The sequence below is a fragment of the Arachis ipaensis genome, chromosome B10 (genome assembly GCF_059453495.1).
Source record: "Arachis ipaensis isolate K30076 ecotype BB chromosome B10, ASM5945349v1, whole genome shotgun sequence".
NCBI classification, from domain to species: Eukaryota; Viridiplantae; Streptophyta; class Magnoliopsida; order Fabales; family Fabaceae; genus Arachis; species Arachis ipaensis.
Window position 1 is genome coordinate 131,871,846 of NC_142435.1, and position 20,812 is coordinate 131,892,657.

The window sequence follows — 20,812 nt, forward strand, 5'->3', positions numbered from 1 at the left end:
TCCTCTTCAATGATTACGGCTTCCTCCAATTGTTCCAATACAAAGTCATGCTCCTTACTGTCCACCGGAGTTTCTAGTGTCTCCTTCATGCTACGTTCTTCATTAGATTGTCCACATGAAGCCATGGGGGTTCCTTGAGTGTCCGAACGTCGGGAAGGTAATCGATTTATTGCTTGCTTCAGTTGGTGAAGAGTTGCATGAAATCGATCTACTGGCGAGCCTGTGATTCTTGGGTCGATGGATATGGACATGGTGCATATGGAAGTGGTGGTTCTTGGGGGTAATTGGGTTGGAATTGGGGTGGATAGGGGTTGGGGTCATATGGAGGTGAATGGTGTAAAGGGGCTTGTGAGTATGGTGGTTCAAAGCTATGTTGAGGAGGTGGTTCATTGGCATATGATGGAGCTTGTTGGTAACTACAAGGGGATCCACCATATCTATCATCTTGGTACACACCTCGGAATGGCTCTTGACCATAGCAAACTGGTGGAGGTTGCTTGTCACAAAAGGGTCTACCATAACTATTGTCTCGGCATGCATTGTAGGATGGTGGTTGTCCATGGTATCTTGAAAGGTGTTGTTGCTGAAAGGGTTGATCAGATCCTCGTGGCTCCTTCCATCTTTGATTGTTTCGACCTTGATGCATGTTCCTATTATAGCTTCCATTCCTTTCAACAACATTAGAACCAAACTCAAAGCGACGGGGGTGAGAACTCATAGTAACTAATAAAAATTAAAAACAAAAATAAAAATAAATAAACAAGCAAAAGAAAATAAGATAAAATAAAATAAATAAGAGAAAAGATTTGAAAAAGATTTGATTTTAAGATTAGAAAAGATAAAATAAGTTAGGTAAGAAAAGATATGTTTTTAAATTAAAAGGTTTTGAAATTTAAATTTTGAATTTGAAAATTAAATTTTGGAATTTTAAATTTTGAAATTTTAAATTTTGAATTTTTGAATTTTGAAAAAGTCAACAATATAAGATAAAGATTTGAAAAAGATTTAAATTTTGAAAAGGGTTGATTTTTAAAATTTTAAATTTAAATTTTGAATTTTGAATTTTGAATTTTAGAATTTAATTGAAATTTAAAAATTGAATTTGAAATAAGATAAGATAAAAAATTTTAAAATAAAAATCTGAATTTTTTTTTCCGAAAAAATCAATTTAAAAGTAAATATTTACTATAACCAATAATAAGGCACACGTTTGCAATTCCCCGGCAACGGCGCCATTTTGACGAATTAGACTTCTGCGGGTAAAGAAATTTTTATAAAATTATAATCGCATTGTAAGTATAGTTTCTAAACCAACAGAGAATCCTTTCGTACAAAAACTTTGGTTGTCACAAGTAACAAAACCCAATAAAATTTATAACCGAAGTATTTAAACCTCGGGTCGTCTTCTCAAGGAATTGCAGGGAAGTATGATTTATTATTGGTTATGAAAAAAGGTATATTTTTGGGTTTTTGAAATAGGGAACAATTGATTTAAATGACAGGAAAAATAAATTAATAATTATAAAGAAAACTCTTGGCAAGGTATGAGAACTGGGAATCCTATCCTAGTTATCCTTATCAGGTGTGATGAGAATTGGATTATGCTCCCACTTAGTTAACCCTTACTAAATAAAGGAAAGTCAAGTGGACTAATTAAATTGATCCTCAAGTCCCAGTCAACTCCTGTGGAAAGACTAGCTTTAGAGCGATTCGAATCAATTAGCAACTCCAATTTCAATCCACAGCTGAGTTTGATAACTCAAGTGTTACCAATTAATCAACCAAAGCCAAAAGGGAAGAAAATCTACTCGAATAAAAATAATTTGGATAAATCAAAAACATCAATAACATAAATAGAATAAAACGATCTTATATTTGAAATACCTCAATTTATATTAATTAAGAAAATCCTAACATGAATGGTTCATAAGCCAAATTGAAAAGATAAATAACAATTAAAGTAATAGAATAGATAAAAGTAGAAAATAAATTAAAGGAACATTGAACCTGGAATGAAGAAAATAACCATAAACTGAGAGGAATCCTAATCCTAAAAATCTAAATCTAAATCCTAAATCCTAAGAGAGAGGAGAGAGCCTCTCTCTCTAGAAACTACATATAAAACCTAAAAATTGTGAATCATGAATGTTGTTTCTGTTGTTATTAGTTGTTCAATGATGAATGGATGCATTCCCCCACTTTATAGCCTATAATCTGTGTTTTCTGGGGCGAGAACTAGGCCAGAAACAGCCCAGAATTCGCTGGTTGCGAATTCAAATATGCTGATTTTCGTCACTACGACGCGTCTGCGTGGATCACGCATTCGCGTCGCCTAGCTGTACGGCCACTATAGCAAATTATATATCATTTCGACCTCTATAGCTTAAGTTATGGTCGATTTATTACCAGGAGGTCAGGCTGGACAGCTTTAGCAGTTCCTTCAGTTTCTTGTATTCCTTCCACTTTTGCATGCTTCCTTTCCATCCTCTAAGCCATTCCTGCCTTTTAATCTCTAAAATCACTTAACACACATATCACGGCATCAAATGGTAATAAAAGAGGATTAAACATAGGAAATTTAAGGTCAAAGAAGCATGTTTTCAATCATAGCACAAAATCAGGAAGGAAAAATGTAAACTCATGCAATTACATGAATAAGTGAGTAAAGAATTGATATAAACCACTCAATTGAGCATAAGATAAACCATAAAATAGTGGTTTATCACTCTATCCCAACCTCTAGTATGCATTTTCGGGCTTGAAATTGGGCCAAAATCATCCCAGAAATCACCCCAGCGTATTCCTTTAATTGCAGTACGTGACGCTCGTCACGCGTATGCGTTAGCCACGCGTACGCGTCGGTGGCTGTGCACAAGGTCACGCGTACGCATCAGTCACGCATACGCGTCGCTTGGAAACTAACTTGATCACGCGTACGCTTCAACCATGCGCGCGCGTCGCTTCCAACTTCTCAAATCTTCAAATTCTTGTGTTTCTTCCACTTTAGCATGCTTCCTCTTCATCCTCTATGTCATTCATGCTCTACAAATCCTGTAATCACTTAACGCACATATCACGGCATCGAATGATAATAACATAGAATTAAAAATTAGTGATTTAAAGGCCTATGAAGCATGTTTTCAATCATAGCACAAAATTAGGAAGGAAACTTTAAAACATGCAATTTACATGAATAAGGGTGGAGAATAGTTGACAAAATCCACTCAATTCAATCCAAAATATACCATAAAATAGTGGTTTATCAGTCATCTCCCAGGACAAATGAAAAGTATGTGACTTCGGACACCACCTCTCGATCAAGCAGACACTAACGCCTAATCATGGTCCCACTCAAGCATGTAGGTTATATGACCGAAGTCTACTCATGTGAAGAATGACCTGGCTAGCTCGTTGGGGCATGTTAGTATATTTCTTCTTGTGCGTAAGATTCTATCACCCTAAAAAGACAAACGAAATTATGTTAAATTCCGACTAAACGAAATTATAAATTTTATTCACATTAAATATAATTTAAATTTTATACAAAGTGTCACAACCTCTCGACAATATGATTATCCTCGTCTAGAATATACATGTCCTTCTCATAACCTCCATCAAAATTTTTCTCCATTCATATAATCTATATAAAACTTCAGAAATGTAAAAATAATCTCGCCAATGCATAATTTATTTATATATATTCTAATATAACACGTCACAATTAATAATTTATTAATATATTTAATTTATAATTTAATATCATATTACACTAATTACAAAAAACACATAATAATAATAATAATAATAATAATAATAATAATAATAATAATAATAATATGTAAATACTACTCTAAATACACTTTAAATTCAAATTAAATTGTAAACAATTATATTTTATATATATTGTATTTTTATATATTGTAATTTACTCAAAAAATATTTAAGATTATAATAATTGAAAATTATTCTACATATTACTACTAACTCTAAAATTATAAAATAATCTAAAATATTTATTTCTATAATAATTAATGACTATTTTTATATACTAATCATATAACACTAATCTAACTAGTCCTAATATTTATTTTTATGACAATTAATATTTATTTTCACATAATACTAATCTAATTATTTAGTTAATAATATTATTATAATATTATATAAACCTAATAAATAAATAAATATGACAAGAACGAATAAATAAATATTAAATAAAAGCAAAAACAAAGAAAAGACTTACGTGAAAAGTGAAGGAATTGAGAGGGTTGATAGAAATAGGAAATTCGAGAGAGAAATGCGAATTCAGAAAGAGAATGAGAATAGTATAGGTGAAATGAAAAAAAAGGGAGTGGGTCTCTTTTAATTAGACGAATTCTAACAACTCGCCGATCATCATTAGGCGAATTACCTAATGATAATGCGCCGTATTACTGGGACAAATCGGTGTGAATCCCCAAAAAATTAAATTCTTATATTTAAAGTTGAAATTTTTTTTCGAAAAATAATTATTTTTTTAATTTAATAAAAAAAATACTAGATTTATACTATATAGTTTTAACGCATGCAATAATGACACTATGACACCTTTGACAAATACATCTTATAATTAAAATTGTAGTTTTATTATACACGTTAAATATGTTTTAAAAGTACACAAACATTAATAGGTTTTAGAATAATAATGTGATAAATAATTTATTAATTTAATTATTCTGTGATAAATAATTTATTAATTTAATTATTTTATTAGTTTCTGTTCTTGTCTGGTTCAGCCGAGCTATATCCTGCTGTAGCCGAGCTATAGCTCGTTTCCTAGCGAGAGTTGGCCGACTTATTATCCGAATCAGGATATGCCTTGGTCACCAAATGAAACAGGAGGGGGAGCACCTGCAAAAAGCACTCCGACGATCAAGTCAGTTGATGAGAATTATGAGAAGAGTTATTATCTTGGAAAGATGACCCACCTTCTGAATTCTGATAGTTCTCTTTTATAATTAGGGAACGAGGATAACCGTTTTTCGACGTTTAAGAGGATTTAATACCCTTTCCGACGTTATTGAACAAATCATTTATAATCATAATTCGACGAAGTTAATATATCGGTTACAAGAAAATTAGCCGAGCTATAACTTTTCAGTGATGTATAACGGTCATAACACAGCCCCCAAGTTTAGCCTGGTTTAAAATGAGGCAGGTTGAGCTTTATGAATCTGAATTATAGCTCGGCGTGAGGGAGCCCCCAGATCAACGTGTCTCATTGGCTATTAAAGGAAGTTAAACTTTTATTATTTTTATTTATTTATTATTATTATTATTTTATTTATTTATTTATTTTTATAAGAAATTGGAAAAGCCGTGATAAGTGCCATTTAATGTTAACTGTAATAAAAAAATGGTGCAATTTCCTAAGCAGGCTTGTATCCGTTGAAATGGGGTTTTAATGAAGGGTTGGGATTTATTGTGGAACTGAATGGTTTATTGAATGGATGGCTTAGAATTAATTCAAGTTACACTTACTGAAACAAAGCGTTGTGGTTTTAACTATTGCTGGTTCCAGAGACACGAAGAGAATGACTCAAAGAGGTTAGTAAAAATACTCTTTAACTTTTTAGTTACTTTCTGATTTTTCAAAAAGGAAAAATGGTTGAGAAGAAAGTGAAAGTTTTGCCTAAGGTTGATGATGATGAATCTTACGAATGGGTAGACGATGATGTTAAGATAAGAGCCTCTCTTTTTGTTGACAAGGGGAGTGTTAGTGAGGTGAATTTATCCAGGATTATTAGGCCTGGTTTTCGAATTGAGTTGCTGCCATGCAATCGCATGGATCGTGTGTTTCATAGGAAGAAAGATTTTGAAAACTTCTTTATGTATAGCTGTGTTCTTGAGGAACTCTTCATTAAACTGCCTTTCACAAAGTTTGAGTGTGATGTATTAAAACAGATGAACTGTGCACCTTCCCAAATTCATCCAAATGGGTGGGCATTTTTAAAATGTTTTTAAGTTTTGATGCAGTTTCTTGAAATTGAACCAGAAATCGAACTTTTCTTTAGCCTTTTTCAAGCCAAAGGGGTCTGGAAGGGGCTCTGGGTTAATCTGAACAGCACCCCTGGATTTTCTGTTTTCAAGTTATACAAATCCTCTTTCAAAGATTTTAAGGAAATGTTTCTTAAAGTAAAAACGGTTGACGAAGAATTTTCATTTTATTTGGATGAACACCTAGGTGAGAAATTTCCGATTTATTGGTGTTGTCAACCCCAGCACATATTAGGCCCTGAGCTTATAACTCCTAGGAATGAATGTATACTAGCTTTCCTTATGGAAATGGTCAGCAAAGGTGGTTTAATATCTATTTCACATTTGCTTCCCTGGGATGAAAATAGAGCTTTAGTCAAGAATTATTTTGGTGAGGGATCGTAGGTTATTTCAATAGATTTTGATGATGTACTTATTTATCATACTAACTGTACTTTGTTTTTGCAGCTGGGAAGTATCCCGAGGTTTCAGCATCAAGTCTGAGGGCCCGTTTCAAAGTAAAAAATTTTGAAGGGTCTTCATCAAATCTGGAAAAAATGGAAGGTGAGGTTGAGGTTAACCAACCGCCACCGAAAAAGAAAGGCATAGTTTTCCAAAAGAGGAAGTCTAAGGTAATTATCGTGGATGCAGAAGAAAAGGATAAGGCAATTCAACTTGATGAATTATCGAGTTTCACTGTGAAGCAAGAAAGACTTCATGTTTTTGAAGATGGGAGGGACGGCTCATCTGTATGGGATAGAAATTTTCCTTTTAATGTTGTGGCAGACGAAGTTGTTCAGACTGCTTCTGATGTGTCTCGTATTGATGAGGTTGGGGATGTGGGTATTGATCAATTCATGCAGGTGAGGCTTGCTTGCTGCACATTTTACTTAGGAATATGTAGTAGCTATGATATTTATTATGTGAGTTGTGTTTGTGTACCAGGTATTAGGGTTTTGGCTGGTCAGCATAGGCCGGAGTCAGGAGAAAAAGCATAGAAAAATGCTACTGACTGCTGCAGAGAGTGATGTGCTTAAAGGGCAGTTGGAATCAAAAGAGTCTGTCCTAAGTAAGCTTAAAAAAGAACTTGACGTAGTTAAGGAAGAATTAAGGTTGGAGAAAGAAAATCATGAAAGAGATGTTGAAACTCTGAGAAAAAAGGAGAACGATTTATCTATTATGAGTGAACAGATGATTGAGGTTACTTTAAAAATGAAGAAGATGGAAGCTAGCCGAGAGGCAGAGATCTTGGACGCTTTTGCCGAGGGTTTCGAGCGTGCTGTTACCCAAGCAAAATTCATGGTGCCAGATGGGAATTTTACTGCCATGGATCCGAGTAAGGTAGTTCGGGAGGGCCATTTGGTGGATGATGAGGAGGCCGCCGAGGAAGGCGATGATAACTTAGCTGATTGAAAAAGATGTTTTTATTTTAAGTATTTTAATTGTGTTTTGTTTTTGGAAGGCTTCTTCTGACACATGATATGTGAAAGCCTTGTAAGAACTGATGTTTTAGACTGTTTTGAGTATCAAATTTTTGCTGAATGCATTTATCTGTCAAATTAGGCCTTGTCTGTTCCTAATTTGCTGTTCATACCTCTGATAAAAGAGGATTTGATTATGAGGCTGTATTGCTTAAACGATGTTTAACATAGTTTTTGCGCATTCGTCATCTAATGCGACTTTTAGTTTGAAGAAATAGGTCTTTTTTGCTGAGGTAACAACGTTGTTATAACAGATTAAGAAATGAGCGTATTCTTGTATGGCAAAGGCGTTATTGTATAAGAATTTGGTAAAAATAGAAAGGAAACATTTATTGAATGCAGTACCTGTACAAATTCAAATCAGGTAAGCTAGCCTCATTAAAACCTCCTCGAGCAAAACCTCTCTTTGGAAAAAATCTCGGGGTAGGAAAAAGAGTACTAGCGTGCTGCTGTGTTTAACTGTAATATTGTTTTAAGGAACTGATATTCCAAGTATTGGGTAGTTTTGTCCCGTCCAATCTCTCCAGTTGATAAGCTCCTCTGCCAAGGACTTCATGTATTCTGTAAGGTCCGTCCCATGCTGTTGAGAGCTTTCCATGGGAGGAAGGTCTTCCGGCTTCTTCAGTCTTTCTTAGTACCAGGTTGCCTATATTAAAAGATCTTGGTTGTACTCTTCGGTCATGCCGCCGACCTATCTGTTGTTGTAGTGCTTGATGACGTACGGCCGCCATGCTTCGCACTTCTTCAATTAAATCAAGCTCGGCTTGCCGAGCTTGTTCATGCTCTACGGCTTCTGTTCGGAAGGAGCCATGTGAGACTTCAATTGGTAGTATTACTTCTGAACCATATACCAAACGAAATGGTGTTTCTTTAGTTGTTGAATGCACTGTAGTGTTATATCCCCACAGTATTTCGGGAATAAGCTCGGCCCATAAGCCTTTGGCATCATCAACCTTTTTTCTTAATGCTTGTAGGAGAACTTTATTTGCCGCCTCTGCTAATCCATTTGACTGTGGATGCTCTACTAACGAAAAGTGTTGTTTTATTTGCAAATTCTGCAAAAAAGCTTTGAAATTATGGTCGGTAAACTGGCGACCATTGTCAGTGATGATATGTCGAGGTAAACCAAATCTACAAATTATGCTCTTCCATACAAAGGAGATCATTTGACTTGAAGTAATTCTTGCTAAAGGTTGAGCTTCAATCCATTTAGAAAAGTAATCAATTGCAACAACTAAATATTTCACCTGTCTCGGAGCGGTGGGAAAAGGTCTGAGGATGTCAATTCCCCATTGGTTAAATCGCCAGCTTACCACTGAGTGATGCAGGTTTTCAGCTGGTATGTTAATGATCGGAGCATGCTTCTGGCAACGATCGCAGGTTCTGACCTTTTTCCTGCTGTCTTCCCATATTGTCGGCCAGTAAAAACCAGCTCGGAGAATCTTTTGTGCTAGGCTTCTCGCTCCAGAATGTATTCCGCAAATGCCTTCATGAGCTTCATCAATAACAAGGTCGGCCTCCGATCTGTCTAAACATTTCAATAGAGGTCGAGAATAACCTCGCCTATACAAATCGTTATTTAAAAGTGTAAAGAAGGATGCATGTCTTTTAAATTTTTTCTGATCTTTGACTTCCTCTGGAATATCCCCATTTCTGAGGAATTGTATATAGGGCTTTTGCCAACTATCTTCATGGACGATGTTAAAAGTGCCGATTAGATTTATACTCGGCTTATCCAGGGTAGATTGTAAAAGTGTGGCATTGTGTGATTGAGTGGTAGCTAGTTTAGAGAGTAAATCTGCTCTGTGATTTTGTTCCCTAGGTATATGAGTAATTTCAATCTTTGAAAAACTGCCCACAAGGTGGCTGACGATATCTAGGTATTTTAACAAGATCGGATCCTTGGTTTGAAAATACTGATTTACCTGCTGGACAACTAATAAGGAATCACAGTAGACTTTTAAATCAGTAACATGCAATTCAACTGCTAACCTGAGTCCAGCAATTAGTTCTTCGTATTCGGCCTGATTATTGCTGGCCCTAAAGGAAAATCGAAGAGAATGCTCGACGACAACTCCTTCAGGATTTTCCAAGAGTATTCCCTCTCCTGATCCTTGGGGATTTGATGTTCCGTCAATGAATAATACCCATTGCGTACTCCCTGTTTCTGGGTTTGGTCCGGTGAACTCGGCAACAAAGTCGGCCAAGTACTGGGATTTTATAGATCCTCTGGGTTGATAGTGAATATCAAATTCCGAGAGTTCGATAGACCACTTGATTAACCTTCCAGCTAATTCGGGTTTAGTGAGTATCTGGCGTAGCGGCTGTGTAGTTCTGACGTTGATTGTGTGGCTCTGAAAGTAAGGACGGAGCCTTCTTGCAGAGAATACCAGCGCATAGGCGAGCTTTTCCAACCTCGGGTAGTGAAGCTCGGTGTTCTGCAATGACTTGCTTACAAAGTAAACTGGTTGTTGTATTTTCTGGTTTTCTGCAACAAGAACAGAACTAATTGCCATATTAGTAATTGATAAGTACAAATATAATGGCTCGCCGATCTTAGGTTTTTGTAAAACAGGTGGTTTAGAAAGAATTTCTTTTAAACTTGTAAATGCAGCTTCATAGTTTTCATCCCATTGAAAAGTTGTATTTTTCCTCAAACACTGAAAAAAGTTAGAGGATTTAGATGCCAAGCACGGCAGAAATCTCGACAACGCCGCTAATCTCCCTGTTAATCGCTGAACCTCTTTGATCGTTGTGGGACTATTCATGTCGAGGATTGCTTGACATTTTTCGGGGTTTGCCTCAATTCCTCGGCTGGTAAGTATGAAACCGAGGAATTTTCCTCCTCGTACGCCGAAGGCGCACTTTTCAGGATTAAGCCGCATGTTATAAGCTCGGATTTGGCCGAAGATTTCAGTAAGATCATCGATGTGGGAGTGATCGGCTTTTGTCTTGGCGACCATATCGTCGACGTACACCTCAATGTTCCGACCTATTTGCCGGTCGAAGATCTTGTTCATCAGTCGTTGGTACGTCGCACCTGCGTTCTTTAAACCAAAAGGCATCACATTATAACAATAATTACCATATTCTGTTATAAAGGCTGTTTTCTCTTGGTCTGATGGATGCATAAGAATCTGGTTATAACCAGAGTATGCGTCCATAAAACTCAAGGTACCATAACCGCAGGAGTTATCTACTAAAGTATCAATGCATGGTAATGGATAAGCATCTTTAGGACAAGCTTTGTTTAGATCAGTAAAGTCGACGCACATGCGCCATTTACCATTACTTTTCTTTACCATGACAACATTGGCTAACCATGTTGTAAATCTGATTTCTCGGATGAAATTTGCATCGATGAGCTTCTTGGCCTCGGCCATGGATGCAAGCCTCTTCTCGGTTCCAAGGTTTCGTTTTTTCTGAGATACTGGTCGGGCGGCTGGACTTATTGCCAGTTTATGTGTGATCACAGAGGGGTCTATGCCTGGCATGTCTCCGGAGGTCCAAGCGAATAGATCGGCGTTCTGTTGTAAAAATTGGACGAGTTTTTCCTTTTCCCCATCTTTAGTGGATGTTCCCACGAAAGTAAACTTCATCGGGTCGTCGGTTAATGTGACCTTTATTAGCTCTTCATTTGGCAGAGGACGGTCTTGAAAGTCGGCTCTGGGATCTAATTCGGCAAGGGTTGGCTGTTCAGCATGTATAGAATTAATCCTTCGCTCACTGCTTCTTTTGATAGGCTTTAAGCTTGTGTTATAGCAGTGCCGAGCTTCTTGAAGGTCACCATGAACCATAGCCACTATATTGCCCTGCACAGGAAACTTTACACAGAGATGAATTGTGGAGACAATTGCAGCAAATCTATTTAAAAAAGGTCTTCCTAAGATTAGATTATAAGGACTAAAACAGTCGACTACAAGATATTGGATATCTCGTGTCTTAGATAGTGGCTGCTCACCGAGTGTGATTTGCAACCACACTGAACCCATAACAGGGACCCGTTCTCCTGAAAATCCAACTAAATCTCCAACAGATGGCTGCAAAATGTTAGTACTCAGTTTCATCTTTTCAAATGTAGTAAAAAATAATACATCGGCGCTGCTACCCGGGTCTAGCAGAACTTTCCGAACTATTAGGTCTCCCAACTGGATGGAGATGACCACAGGGTCATCTAAATTGCTGTCATTGCAACTAAAGATGGAAGGGAAAAAGGTCAGCTCTGGCACGTCTTGGGCTGGTTGAGGTTTATTAGTGGTATCCCCAAGGGCCAACATGGCCCTGTAAGTGCGTTTCCTGGCCGAGCTTGTGTGTCCGCCTCCGGCGTAACCTCCCGAGATGCAATTGATGATGCCTCTGGGTTGAGCAGGGGCCTTGTCCTTTTCTCTTGATGATGTACTTATGGCGGATGGGTCAGTGGTTGGACCAGTTCTTTTCTGGATATGACCTGCAATAAACTTGTTAAGATGCCCTTGTCTTGCTAGGCGTTCTAGGAGATCTTTTGCTATCACGCATTCATCAGTTGTATGACCGTACTTCTGATGAAATGTGCAATATTTAGATTTGTCAGTGTTCTTTGGCTCAGGATAACTCCCAGCTTTGCGAGGAGGTTTAATCAGCTTGGAGTTCAATATTTCCTTAATAATATCATCCCTCTTTATGTTAAACTGGGTATATGACTCGTAGCGGGGCATAGGTCTGAAGCTCTTCTTGTTATCCCGAGATTTATCGTCGTCCTTGTTGACTGCCGACTTTTCAGCCCTCCGTGCCTGGCGGAGCTCTTCAATGTCAATCTGTCCCTTCGCCTTCTCCCGAAACTTGGCTAGAGTCTTTGGTTTGGCCACTGTGATGGCTTCCTGGAATTTGCCTGGGCGAAGGCCGCTTTTAATGGCATGTAAGTGGACTTCAGGGTGAAGGTCGGGGATCCTCATCGCTATCTTCGTGAATCGGGTAATGTAGTCCTTCAGACTTTCTTGCGGACCTTGCTTAATGGTAGTCAGATAATCGGAATCATGCAAATATATTGCCAATGCCGCAAAGTGTCTTCGAATTGCTTCGCCAGTTCTTGGAAGCGTGAGATAGAATCTGCAGGCAAAGAGCAAAACCAGTCAAGTGCAGGACCATCTAGAAAAGACGGAAAATAACGACATAAAATAGGGTCAGATGCACCGTTGACGATCATAATAGATCGGAATTTTTTGATGTGCTGCTTAGGATCTCCTAGCCCATCGTATGGAGTTAGAGTCGTCAGTAAGGTGAATTGTCTGGGAAGTTGGTAATTCATGATGTCGGCTGTGAACGGTCCTGTAGAATTATCAAGCTCATCGTCCTCGCCCTCAGGTGAAGCATTGTCATTTCGAGGATCTCCATCATTATCATCATTCTGAGGCGTTTCCGAGATATGGGTCGGTTCGGATTGACGTTCATCATTTGTCTGCCGATTATTGTTGTGTTCAAGGCGAGCATTGGCTAATTGCTGAATTTGTTGTTGCATCCTTTGATTCTCATCCGCCATACGCTGATTCGCCTCAGCCATACGCTGGTTTGCTTGCTGAAGCTCGGTTACCAACCGAAGGAGCTCGGACGGGGTGGGAGGAGGTGCATCAGCCATTGACGGATGTTTGGGTATTTGGGGCCTATAAAGGTAGATATTCTAAATTTTGGCCCCACGGTGGGCGCCAAATGTTCTTGCCTGGTTCAGCCGAGCTATATCCTGCTGTAGCCGAGCTATAACTCGTTTCCCAGCGAGAGTTGGCCGACTTATTATCCGAATCAGGATATGCCTTGGTCACCAAATGAAACAGGAGGGGGAGCACCTGCAAAAAGCACTCCGACGATCAAGTCAGTTGATGAGAATTATGAGAAGAGTTATTATCTTGGAAAGATGACCCACCTTCTGAATTCTGATAGTTCTCTTTTATAATTAGGGAACGCGGATTACCGTTTTCCGATGTTTAAGAGGATTTAATACCCTTTCCGACGTTATTGAACAAATCATTTATAATCATAATTCGACGAAGTTAATATATCGGTTACAAGAAAATTAGCCGAGCTATAACTTTTCAGTGATGTATAACGGTCATAACAGTTTCTATAATTTCATAAGTAAATAATTATTTATTTTTAAAAATTAATTATTTTTTAAATTGATCCCTAAAATTTTTTTTTATTAAAATTCGTCTTTCAAAAATTTTGAATTGATTACATTAGTCTTTCTGTCGCCTTCTTTGTTTATTGTGTTAGAATTTATTGTTATGGTACATTAAGTGATACTACAATATACACCTAATAGTTCTAATTGACTATTAACATGATATATTTATCAAATTAGATCAAATTAATTCCAAATTGAAAATTTTCAATGCCTCAAAGTCTCTTTCAATTTGGGATTGATTTAATCTATTTGCATAAATTTACCATATTAGCAGCTGTTCTGGCCCGGCCCGGCTAGGTCATTATCCAACCCGACCCGAGCAACCGACTAAGCGAACTCCCGCGCCCGGATCGCAACCCGGATACCTACCTCCTGACAGCCAGCTGTATGACAGCTGGGAAAGGAAGCTTCCAGGAAAGGGACTTTTCCTGTGGGACCCGTCCTACTGACAGGGTATATATGGGGAGGGTCCTATCCCTCTCCCAAGGTACACCACTACCACCCTTACTCTCACTGCCATCTATGTCATTCCTTACTTGAGCGTCGGAGTGTCATTGCAGGTGGCTCCCCCATTCACATCACAGCGACTCGGGAGATCGTCTGTGCGCACGTCCCGCTCACTAGACTCAGATCCCGGCCGATTCCCACCTTCTCACCTAAGGAGCATTTCTGAACCGTCCGGCACACGAAGTCCCAAACATTGGCGCCGTCTGTGGGGACCAGACTGAATGGACTTTTTGTTGGGTCCTATGAAGGCAGACGATGGAGCCGAACGACGCGGGGGAGAAATGGCACCCCGAAGCAGTAGGGTAGCCTCTGTGACTTCCTCCCGCGAACGTACAAGATCCCCCCGCGACAATCCGAGCTACCCTCGCGCTCTTAAGAGAGGTGCCCCTTTGGAGGAACAGACAGCGACAGCGCCAGAATAATGCAGGAGCTGCGACACAGGGTGCAGAACTTGGAACGCGAGCTGGCAAGCCAGGAGCCCTACCAACCAGATCCTAGATGAGATCGCTCCCGATCTCTTCAAAGGAAAGGGAGAAGTCCCCGAAGAAGTCATTCCAGACGCACACCGAGCCCTCGATCAGAATTGGAAAGTCAAGGGGAGAGCGGGGAGGTGCCAAGAAGACGGCGAGACCCCCTGATTTACACCCGGCCTCCGACGAGACAAACCACGGAGGGGAACCGAGAAGACAGCAGAGAAAGACCAAGGAGAATGCGACGTCCCATAATCATAGGGGCAACCCCTTTCCATCATTCTATCCTCAAGGTCCGGCTACCGAAGCACTTCGATAAGCCAATGGACATGAGGTACGATGGGACCCGAGACCCCCAAGAGCATCTAACGGCCTTTGTGGTCAGGATGAACTTGGAATGGGTGGGCGATGAAGTGAGATGTCGCACCTTTCCCGTCACCCTAGCGGGCCCGATAATACGTTGGTTCAACGCCCTCCCCCAAGGCTCCGTAACGACCTTCGCGGACATCACCCACGCCTTCCTGGATCAGTTTACCACATGTATTGCTAAAGCGAAGCACCCGATCAACTCGCTCGGGGTGACATAAAGAAACGGCGAACTGACCAGGAAGTACCTGGATAGGTTCAATGACGGGTGCTTGGAGATTAACGGCCTAACCGACTCGGTGGCCAGCTTGTGCTTGATGAACGGGTTGCTGAACGAAGATTTCAGAAAACACCTTACCACCAAGTCCGTGCGGACAATGCAAGAAATCCAAAATGTGGCTAGAGAATATATCAATGATGAAGAGGTTAGCCAGGTCGTGGTTGCCAACAAGTGGCAGCCCGACTTCAACCATGCTCGACAGCCCAGTAACGGGGAAAGGCCTAGGGAGCACTCCAAGGACAGAACTCCAGCTAAAACCTTCAAGCCGTTCCCCCGGGTAGGGAAGTTTACCAACTACACCCCCCTGCCAGCCCCAATTGGTGAAGTTTATCAGCAGATCGCCGACAAAGGCATCCTGTCGAAGCCCTGACAACTCAAGGATAGGACAGGAGGGAACAAAAACCTCTTTTGTGACTACCACAAGGGCTATGGTCACAAAACCCAAGATTGTTTCGACCTAAAAGATGCTTTGGAGCAGGCGATCCGAGAAGGCAAGTTGGTAGAATTCTTGCACCTCATAAGAGAACCCCGGAGGCGGGTTCACGATCGATCTGGCGACGACAAGAACCGCGCCAGGAGACGGAGGCAAGAACCCGAGGAGGACAATGAACGTGGCCTCACGATCATGAACGTTGTGGTAAGGAGAGACGTGGCTCCTAGGTCAAAGTCGGCATGTAGGAAGGACGCCAAAGTCTTGGCAGTATCATCATCTAACCCCACGCCTCCCCCCAGGAGATTTCAGCCAGTAGCATTCGGTCCAGAAGACCAATGGTTTGACGACTTAACAGAGAACCCTCCCATGGTGATCACAGCAAGAGTGGGGACTGGTCTGGTCAGGCGAATCCTCATGGACACCGGGGCCGATTCGAACATTTTGTTTCGTAACATTTTCGATGCTCTGGGTCTCCGGGACTCCGACCTGAGGACCCACCAGCACGGTGTGATTGGCTTGGGCGACAACTTTATTAAACCTGATGGGATAGTCTCCCTACCGATCTCAATAAAAGGAGGCCAAGAGAAAATGTCGGTAATGGCAGAGTTCGTTGTTTTAAGGGACTCCACGGCCTGCAACATCATCCTGGGTAGGAAAACCATCAATGAGTTCGGAGCAGTAATTTGTACTAAGCTACTGGTAATGAAGTTTGTTTCTGATAATGGGTCAATTTGATCTACCAGGGGAGATTTGGAAACGGCGGTCGCTTGTGACAACGCCAGTCTCTCCCTAAGGAAGAAGTCCAATGAAGCATCCAGAATCTTCTTGGCCGACCTAGACGCCATGAGTCGACGACAAACCCAGGCCAGAACCCGAAGGAAACCTCGAAAAATTTAGGGTCGGCGACTCAGAAGAAAAGTTCATCTTCGTGAATAGAACCTCCCTCATGACCTAAAAGAACCATTGGTGGAGATGATCTGGGCAAACGGTGACCTGTTCGCCTGGACACCAGCCAACATGCCAGGGATTGACCCCCAGATCATGTCGCACCACCTAGCTGTGAAGGCGGAGGCTAAGCCAGTTGCGCAAAGGAGAAGGAAAATGTCCCAGAAAAGAGCTGGCGAGGTGGCCCTGCAAATGGCCAGCATGCTAGAGGCGGGGTTCATCCGGGAACTGGACTACTCGACTTGGCTGTCGAATGTTATCCTAGTTAAGAAGCCCAACGGGAAATGGAGAATGTGCGTGGACTATTCCAACCTCAACAAGGTGTGCCCCAAGGATTCGTTCCCCCTTCCTAATATTGATGCTTTTGTTGACGCGGCTACGAGATACCAGTATCTGAGTTTCATGGACACATACTCTGCCTACAACCAGATACTGATGCACTGGCCAGATGAAGAGAAGATGGTGTTCATAATGCCAGGGGGAACGTACTGCTACAAGGTGATGCCGTTTGGACTAAATAACGCAAGAGCTACGTACCAAAGGCTAATGAACAAGATATTCAACAATCTTATCGGCAAGACGGTGGAAGTGTACATAGACGACATTCTGGTAAAGACCACCAAGGCTGAGGACCTCATCAGTGATCTAAAGAATGTGTTCGCGTCTCTTCGGCGGCACGGCATGAGGCTTAACCCGCTCAAGTGCGCCTTCACCATGGAAGCTGGGAAATTATTGGGATTTATGATAATCCAAAGAAGAGTGGAGGCCAGCCCGGAGAAACGTGAAGCAATCTTACAAATGAAGAGCCCAAGATGCATAAAAGACGTCCAGAGATTGGCGAGAAGGCTCACCGCATTATCCCGCTTCCTCGGCACATCGGCCGCCAAAGCTCTGCCATTCTTCAACTTGATGAAAAAAGGGATAGTGTTCGAATGGACCATGGCGTGTGAAGAAGCCTTCAAGTGCTTCAAGGATATAATCTCGGCACCTCCTGTCCTCAGGAAACCTAAGAATGGAGAGGCGTTGTACCTGTACTTAGCAATAACTGATGAGAAGCTAGCATATGCACTCCTGACCTCCTCCCGTAGGCTGCGACAGTACTTCCAAGGACACTAGATAATCGTTAGGACGGACCAGGCAATCCGCCAAGTACTCCAGAAACCCGATCTGGCGGGGAGGATAATGACCTGGGCAATCGAACTGTCTCAGTATGACTTGCAGTACGAACCCAGACATGCGATCAAGGCCCAAGCAATGGCTGACTTCCTGGTAAAAGTAACGGAAAGCCCTCCCGAGACGTCGAGCACACGGTGGAAGCTCCATATGGATGAAGCCTCCAACCAAACATTCGGGGGAGTGGGGATCATCTTGGACAGTCCAACCGGAGTCGTATATGAGCAATCGATCAAGTTTGAATTCCCAGTGTCCAGCAATCAAGCAGAATACGAGGCCCTTCTTGGCGGCCTAGTCCTGGCAAGAGAGGTCGGAGCCACCAGAGTAGAAGTGTGTAGCGACTCTCAGGTCGTGACTTCACAGATTAATGGAACGTACCAAGCCAGAGATTCACTATTGCAGAAATATTTGGAGAGGGTCAAAAAGCTGAGTGAGGAATTCGACGAGGTCACGGTGCAGCACGTTCCAAGAGAGAGGAACACTCGGGTGGACCTCCTATTAAAACTAGCGAGCACAAAGCCAGGAATAAGCAACCGGTCTCTGATTCAAGGTTTAGTGAAAGAACCAACGGTGACCCTACATATAACACAGGCGACCGACCCTCCCTCCTAAGTGGACCCAATCATTGATTTCTTGGAAAAGCGTAAGCTCCCGGATGACGACAAGACGACAAAGGCACTAAGAAAAGAAGCAGCCAAGTATACGATAATACAAGGCCAACTGTTCAAGAAAGGGCTCAGCCAACCCCTATTGAAGTGCCTGCGCCCCGACCAAACGGACTACGTGTTAAGGGAGGTCCATGAGGGATGTTGTGGCCACCACATCGGGGGGAAGGCCTTAGCCTAGAAGCTCGTCAGGGCTGGCTATTACTGGCCCTCAATGATGGCGGATTCCAAAGAGTTTGTGAACAAGTGCAGAAGATGCTAGGAGAACACCAACTTCCACAAAGCGCCAGCAGCCGAACTAAGCCTACTGATGGCCTCTCGACCATTCTCACAATGGGAGTTGATCTGTTAGGGCCTTTTCCAGTCTGACCAAGACAGGTCAAGTACCTAATTGTTGCCATCGACTATTATACCAAGTGGGTAGAGGCCGAGCCACTGGCCAGCATATCCTCGGCTAATTGTCGGAAGTTCATGTGGAGACAAGTAATAGCCAGATTTGGGGTCCTCGAGGTCATCATCTCGGACAATGGGACACAGTTTGCCGACAAAAAATTCGGAGAATTTCTCGCCGGCTTAGGCATAAGACAGAAATTCTCGTCTGTTGAGCACCCCCAAACCAACGGCCAAGTCGAAGCTGCGAACAAGGTCATCCAACAAAGCCTCAGGAAGCGACTTGATCAAAAGAAGGGAGCATGGGCAGACGAGTTAGCCTCGGTACTCTGGTCCTATCGCACAACTCAGCAGTCATCTACCAGGGAGATGCCCTTCCGGCTCACCAATGGGGTGGATGTGATAATACCCGTGGAGATCGAGGAACCGAGCCCACGACTACTTTTGGGAGGAGTAGAAGAAGCAGACTTGGTGGATGAAGCTAGAGAGATGGCCCACTTATCGGAGACGGCATTGAAACAAAGGATAGCCCTGCGTTATAACGCCAAAGTACTCAAGAGAGAGTTTGAGCAAAGTGACCTGGTCTTACGACGCAATGATGTCGGACTCCCGACTCCAGGGGAAAGAAAGTTGGCAGCAAATTGGGAAGGCTCATACAGGGTAAAGGAGGTGCTCGGCAATGACGCTTACAAATTGGAACGATTGGATAGTAGAGAAGTTCCGGGAACCTGGAATGCGAGCAACCTAAGAAGGTTCTATTCCTAGTGCCGAACTAACCGGTTTAGTAAGACCCGTATTACTTTATGTTTGGATTATTTGCCATTAATTGTTTAGTTGGAATTCATTGTCTCCTTTTTTGATGTTAATTGTTTCATACTTATTCAAATTAATCAAGTCACTTTGCCAAGTAGAAGTAACAGACGCCTTAACGACACGGTATACTGGGACTGATCACCTCGGGAACCACTGAAGTAGCAAACGCCACAATAGACAGCCACTAAAATGGTAAAAGCCACAACCTGACTTCGTTAATTAGCAACGGAACGGTAAACAAGTATAAAAGAATAGCTAATTACCAGTAAAATGGTAAAAAACATCAAACAAGTTAATTGCTGACAAAGCGGCGAACAAATAGTTTGTTGCATACCAACAAAACGACGAACAAGTTTGCCAAAACTACTAAAGTGTTCAAAGATGTACAAATTACAAGATCCAAACAAAATACAAGTGAGATTATATCATTTCTTCAAAATATCAACTAGCTTGCCATCCTTGATGGTCTTAAAAATGCTAAGAGCAGAGGTGTCGAAGTCGGGAGCTAGCAGCTTCACCTGAGCCTTGATAGCCTCTTCGGTCATCAGGATGGCATTCTTACCTTGCTTCATGGTTTCCTTATACTTCTTTTTCAGATCAGATGCTTTGGTCTTGGCTGCGGTTGCCGATGAAAGAGCCTCATCACGCTCCTTCTCGAGCTCCTTCACCCGACCTTAAGCAGCGTTGAGCTGACCCTCTAAGGAAAGCTCCCGCTTGGTAAGACGCGCTACGGCAGCATCAGAGGTCTTAATCTTCTCCTTGGCTTCAGCTAACTGCGTCTGGAGAGACTTGACCTCAACCTTCTACTTGTTATTAGCCTGAACAGATGACTCAAGCTTGTTCTCCAGCGATCGCGCCCCAGCCAAGGCGGTTTCCACTTTTCTCGCTATGGCGGATCCTCGGAGCAAGGTACGGTACATCCTTCTGGCCTGCGAGGAGAGATCCCCACCATGGAAGAAATTTTCTGTGCCGGGGAGCAGTTGGGTATCAATGAAGTTTCCGGCATCGAAGTTCTTCTCCATCACCCTGAGGACTCCCTCGGGGCTAGAGGACGGTTTCCTCTTTCTTGGGTTGTCAACAACAATCACCTCTTCACCCTCCACCTCAATCTCTAGTTGGG

At 41.7% G+C, this 20,812-nt stretch overlaps 2 protein-coding genes across 2 annotated transcripts; both read left to right on the forward strand.

The window, feature by feature from the left end:
* Positions 1 to 6,521: 6,521 nt before the first annotated feature.
* On the forward strand, positions 6,522 to 7,428 carry LOC148581754 (uncharacterized). The gene is made up of 2 exons (XM_088493538.1): positions 6,522 to 6,878; positions 6,961 to 7,428. Exons 1-2 carry the CDS (start codon positions 6,573 to 6,575, stop codon positions 7,426 to 7,428), a joined length of 774 nt encoding a protein of 257 aa, XP_088349664.1. The 5' UTR covers positions 6,522 to 6,572.
* Positions 7,429 to 17,833: 10,405 nt separating this feature from the next.
* Positions 17,834 to 20,370, forward strand: LOC148581755 (uncharacterized). The gene is made up of 4 exons (XM_088493551.1): positions 17,834 to 18,394; positions 18,868 to 19,631; positions 19,714 to 19,815; positions 20,289 to 20,370. The coding sequence occupies exons 1-4, from the start codon at positions 17,834 to 17,836 to the stop codon at positions 20,368 to 20,370; spliced, it is 1,509 nt and encodes a 502-aa protein (XP_088349677.1).
* Positions 20,371 to 20,812: the final 442 nt, after the last annotated feature.

Excerpts from the sequence above, each read along its gene's own strand:
- LOC148581754 (XM_088493538.1), top strand. The coding sequence starts at position 6,573 with ATGGAAGGTGAGGTTGAGGTTAACCAACCGCCACCGAAAAAGAAAGGC. Across the intron at positions 6,879-6,960 it reads GTATTGATCAATTCATGCAG|GTATTAGGGTTTTGGCTGGT; the intron begins GTGAGGCTTGCT and ends TTTGTGTACCAG.
- LOC148581755 (XM_088493551.1), top strand. The coding sequence starts at position 17,834 with ATGACCTGGGCAATCGAACTGTCTCAGTATGACTTGCAGTACGAACCC. Across the intron at positions 18,395-18,867 it reads GTTTAGTGAAAGAACCAACG|GTCAAGTACCTAATTGTTGC; the intron begins GTGACCCTACAT and ends TGACCAAGACAG. Across the intron at positions 19,632-19,713 it reads AATGCGAGCAACCTAAGAAG|TTGGAATTCATTGTCTCCTT; the intron begins GTTCTATTCCTA and ends TTAATTGTTTAG.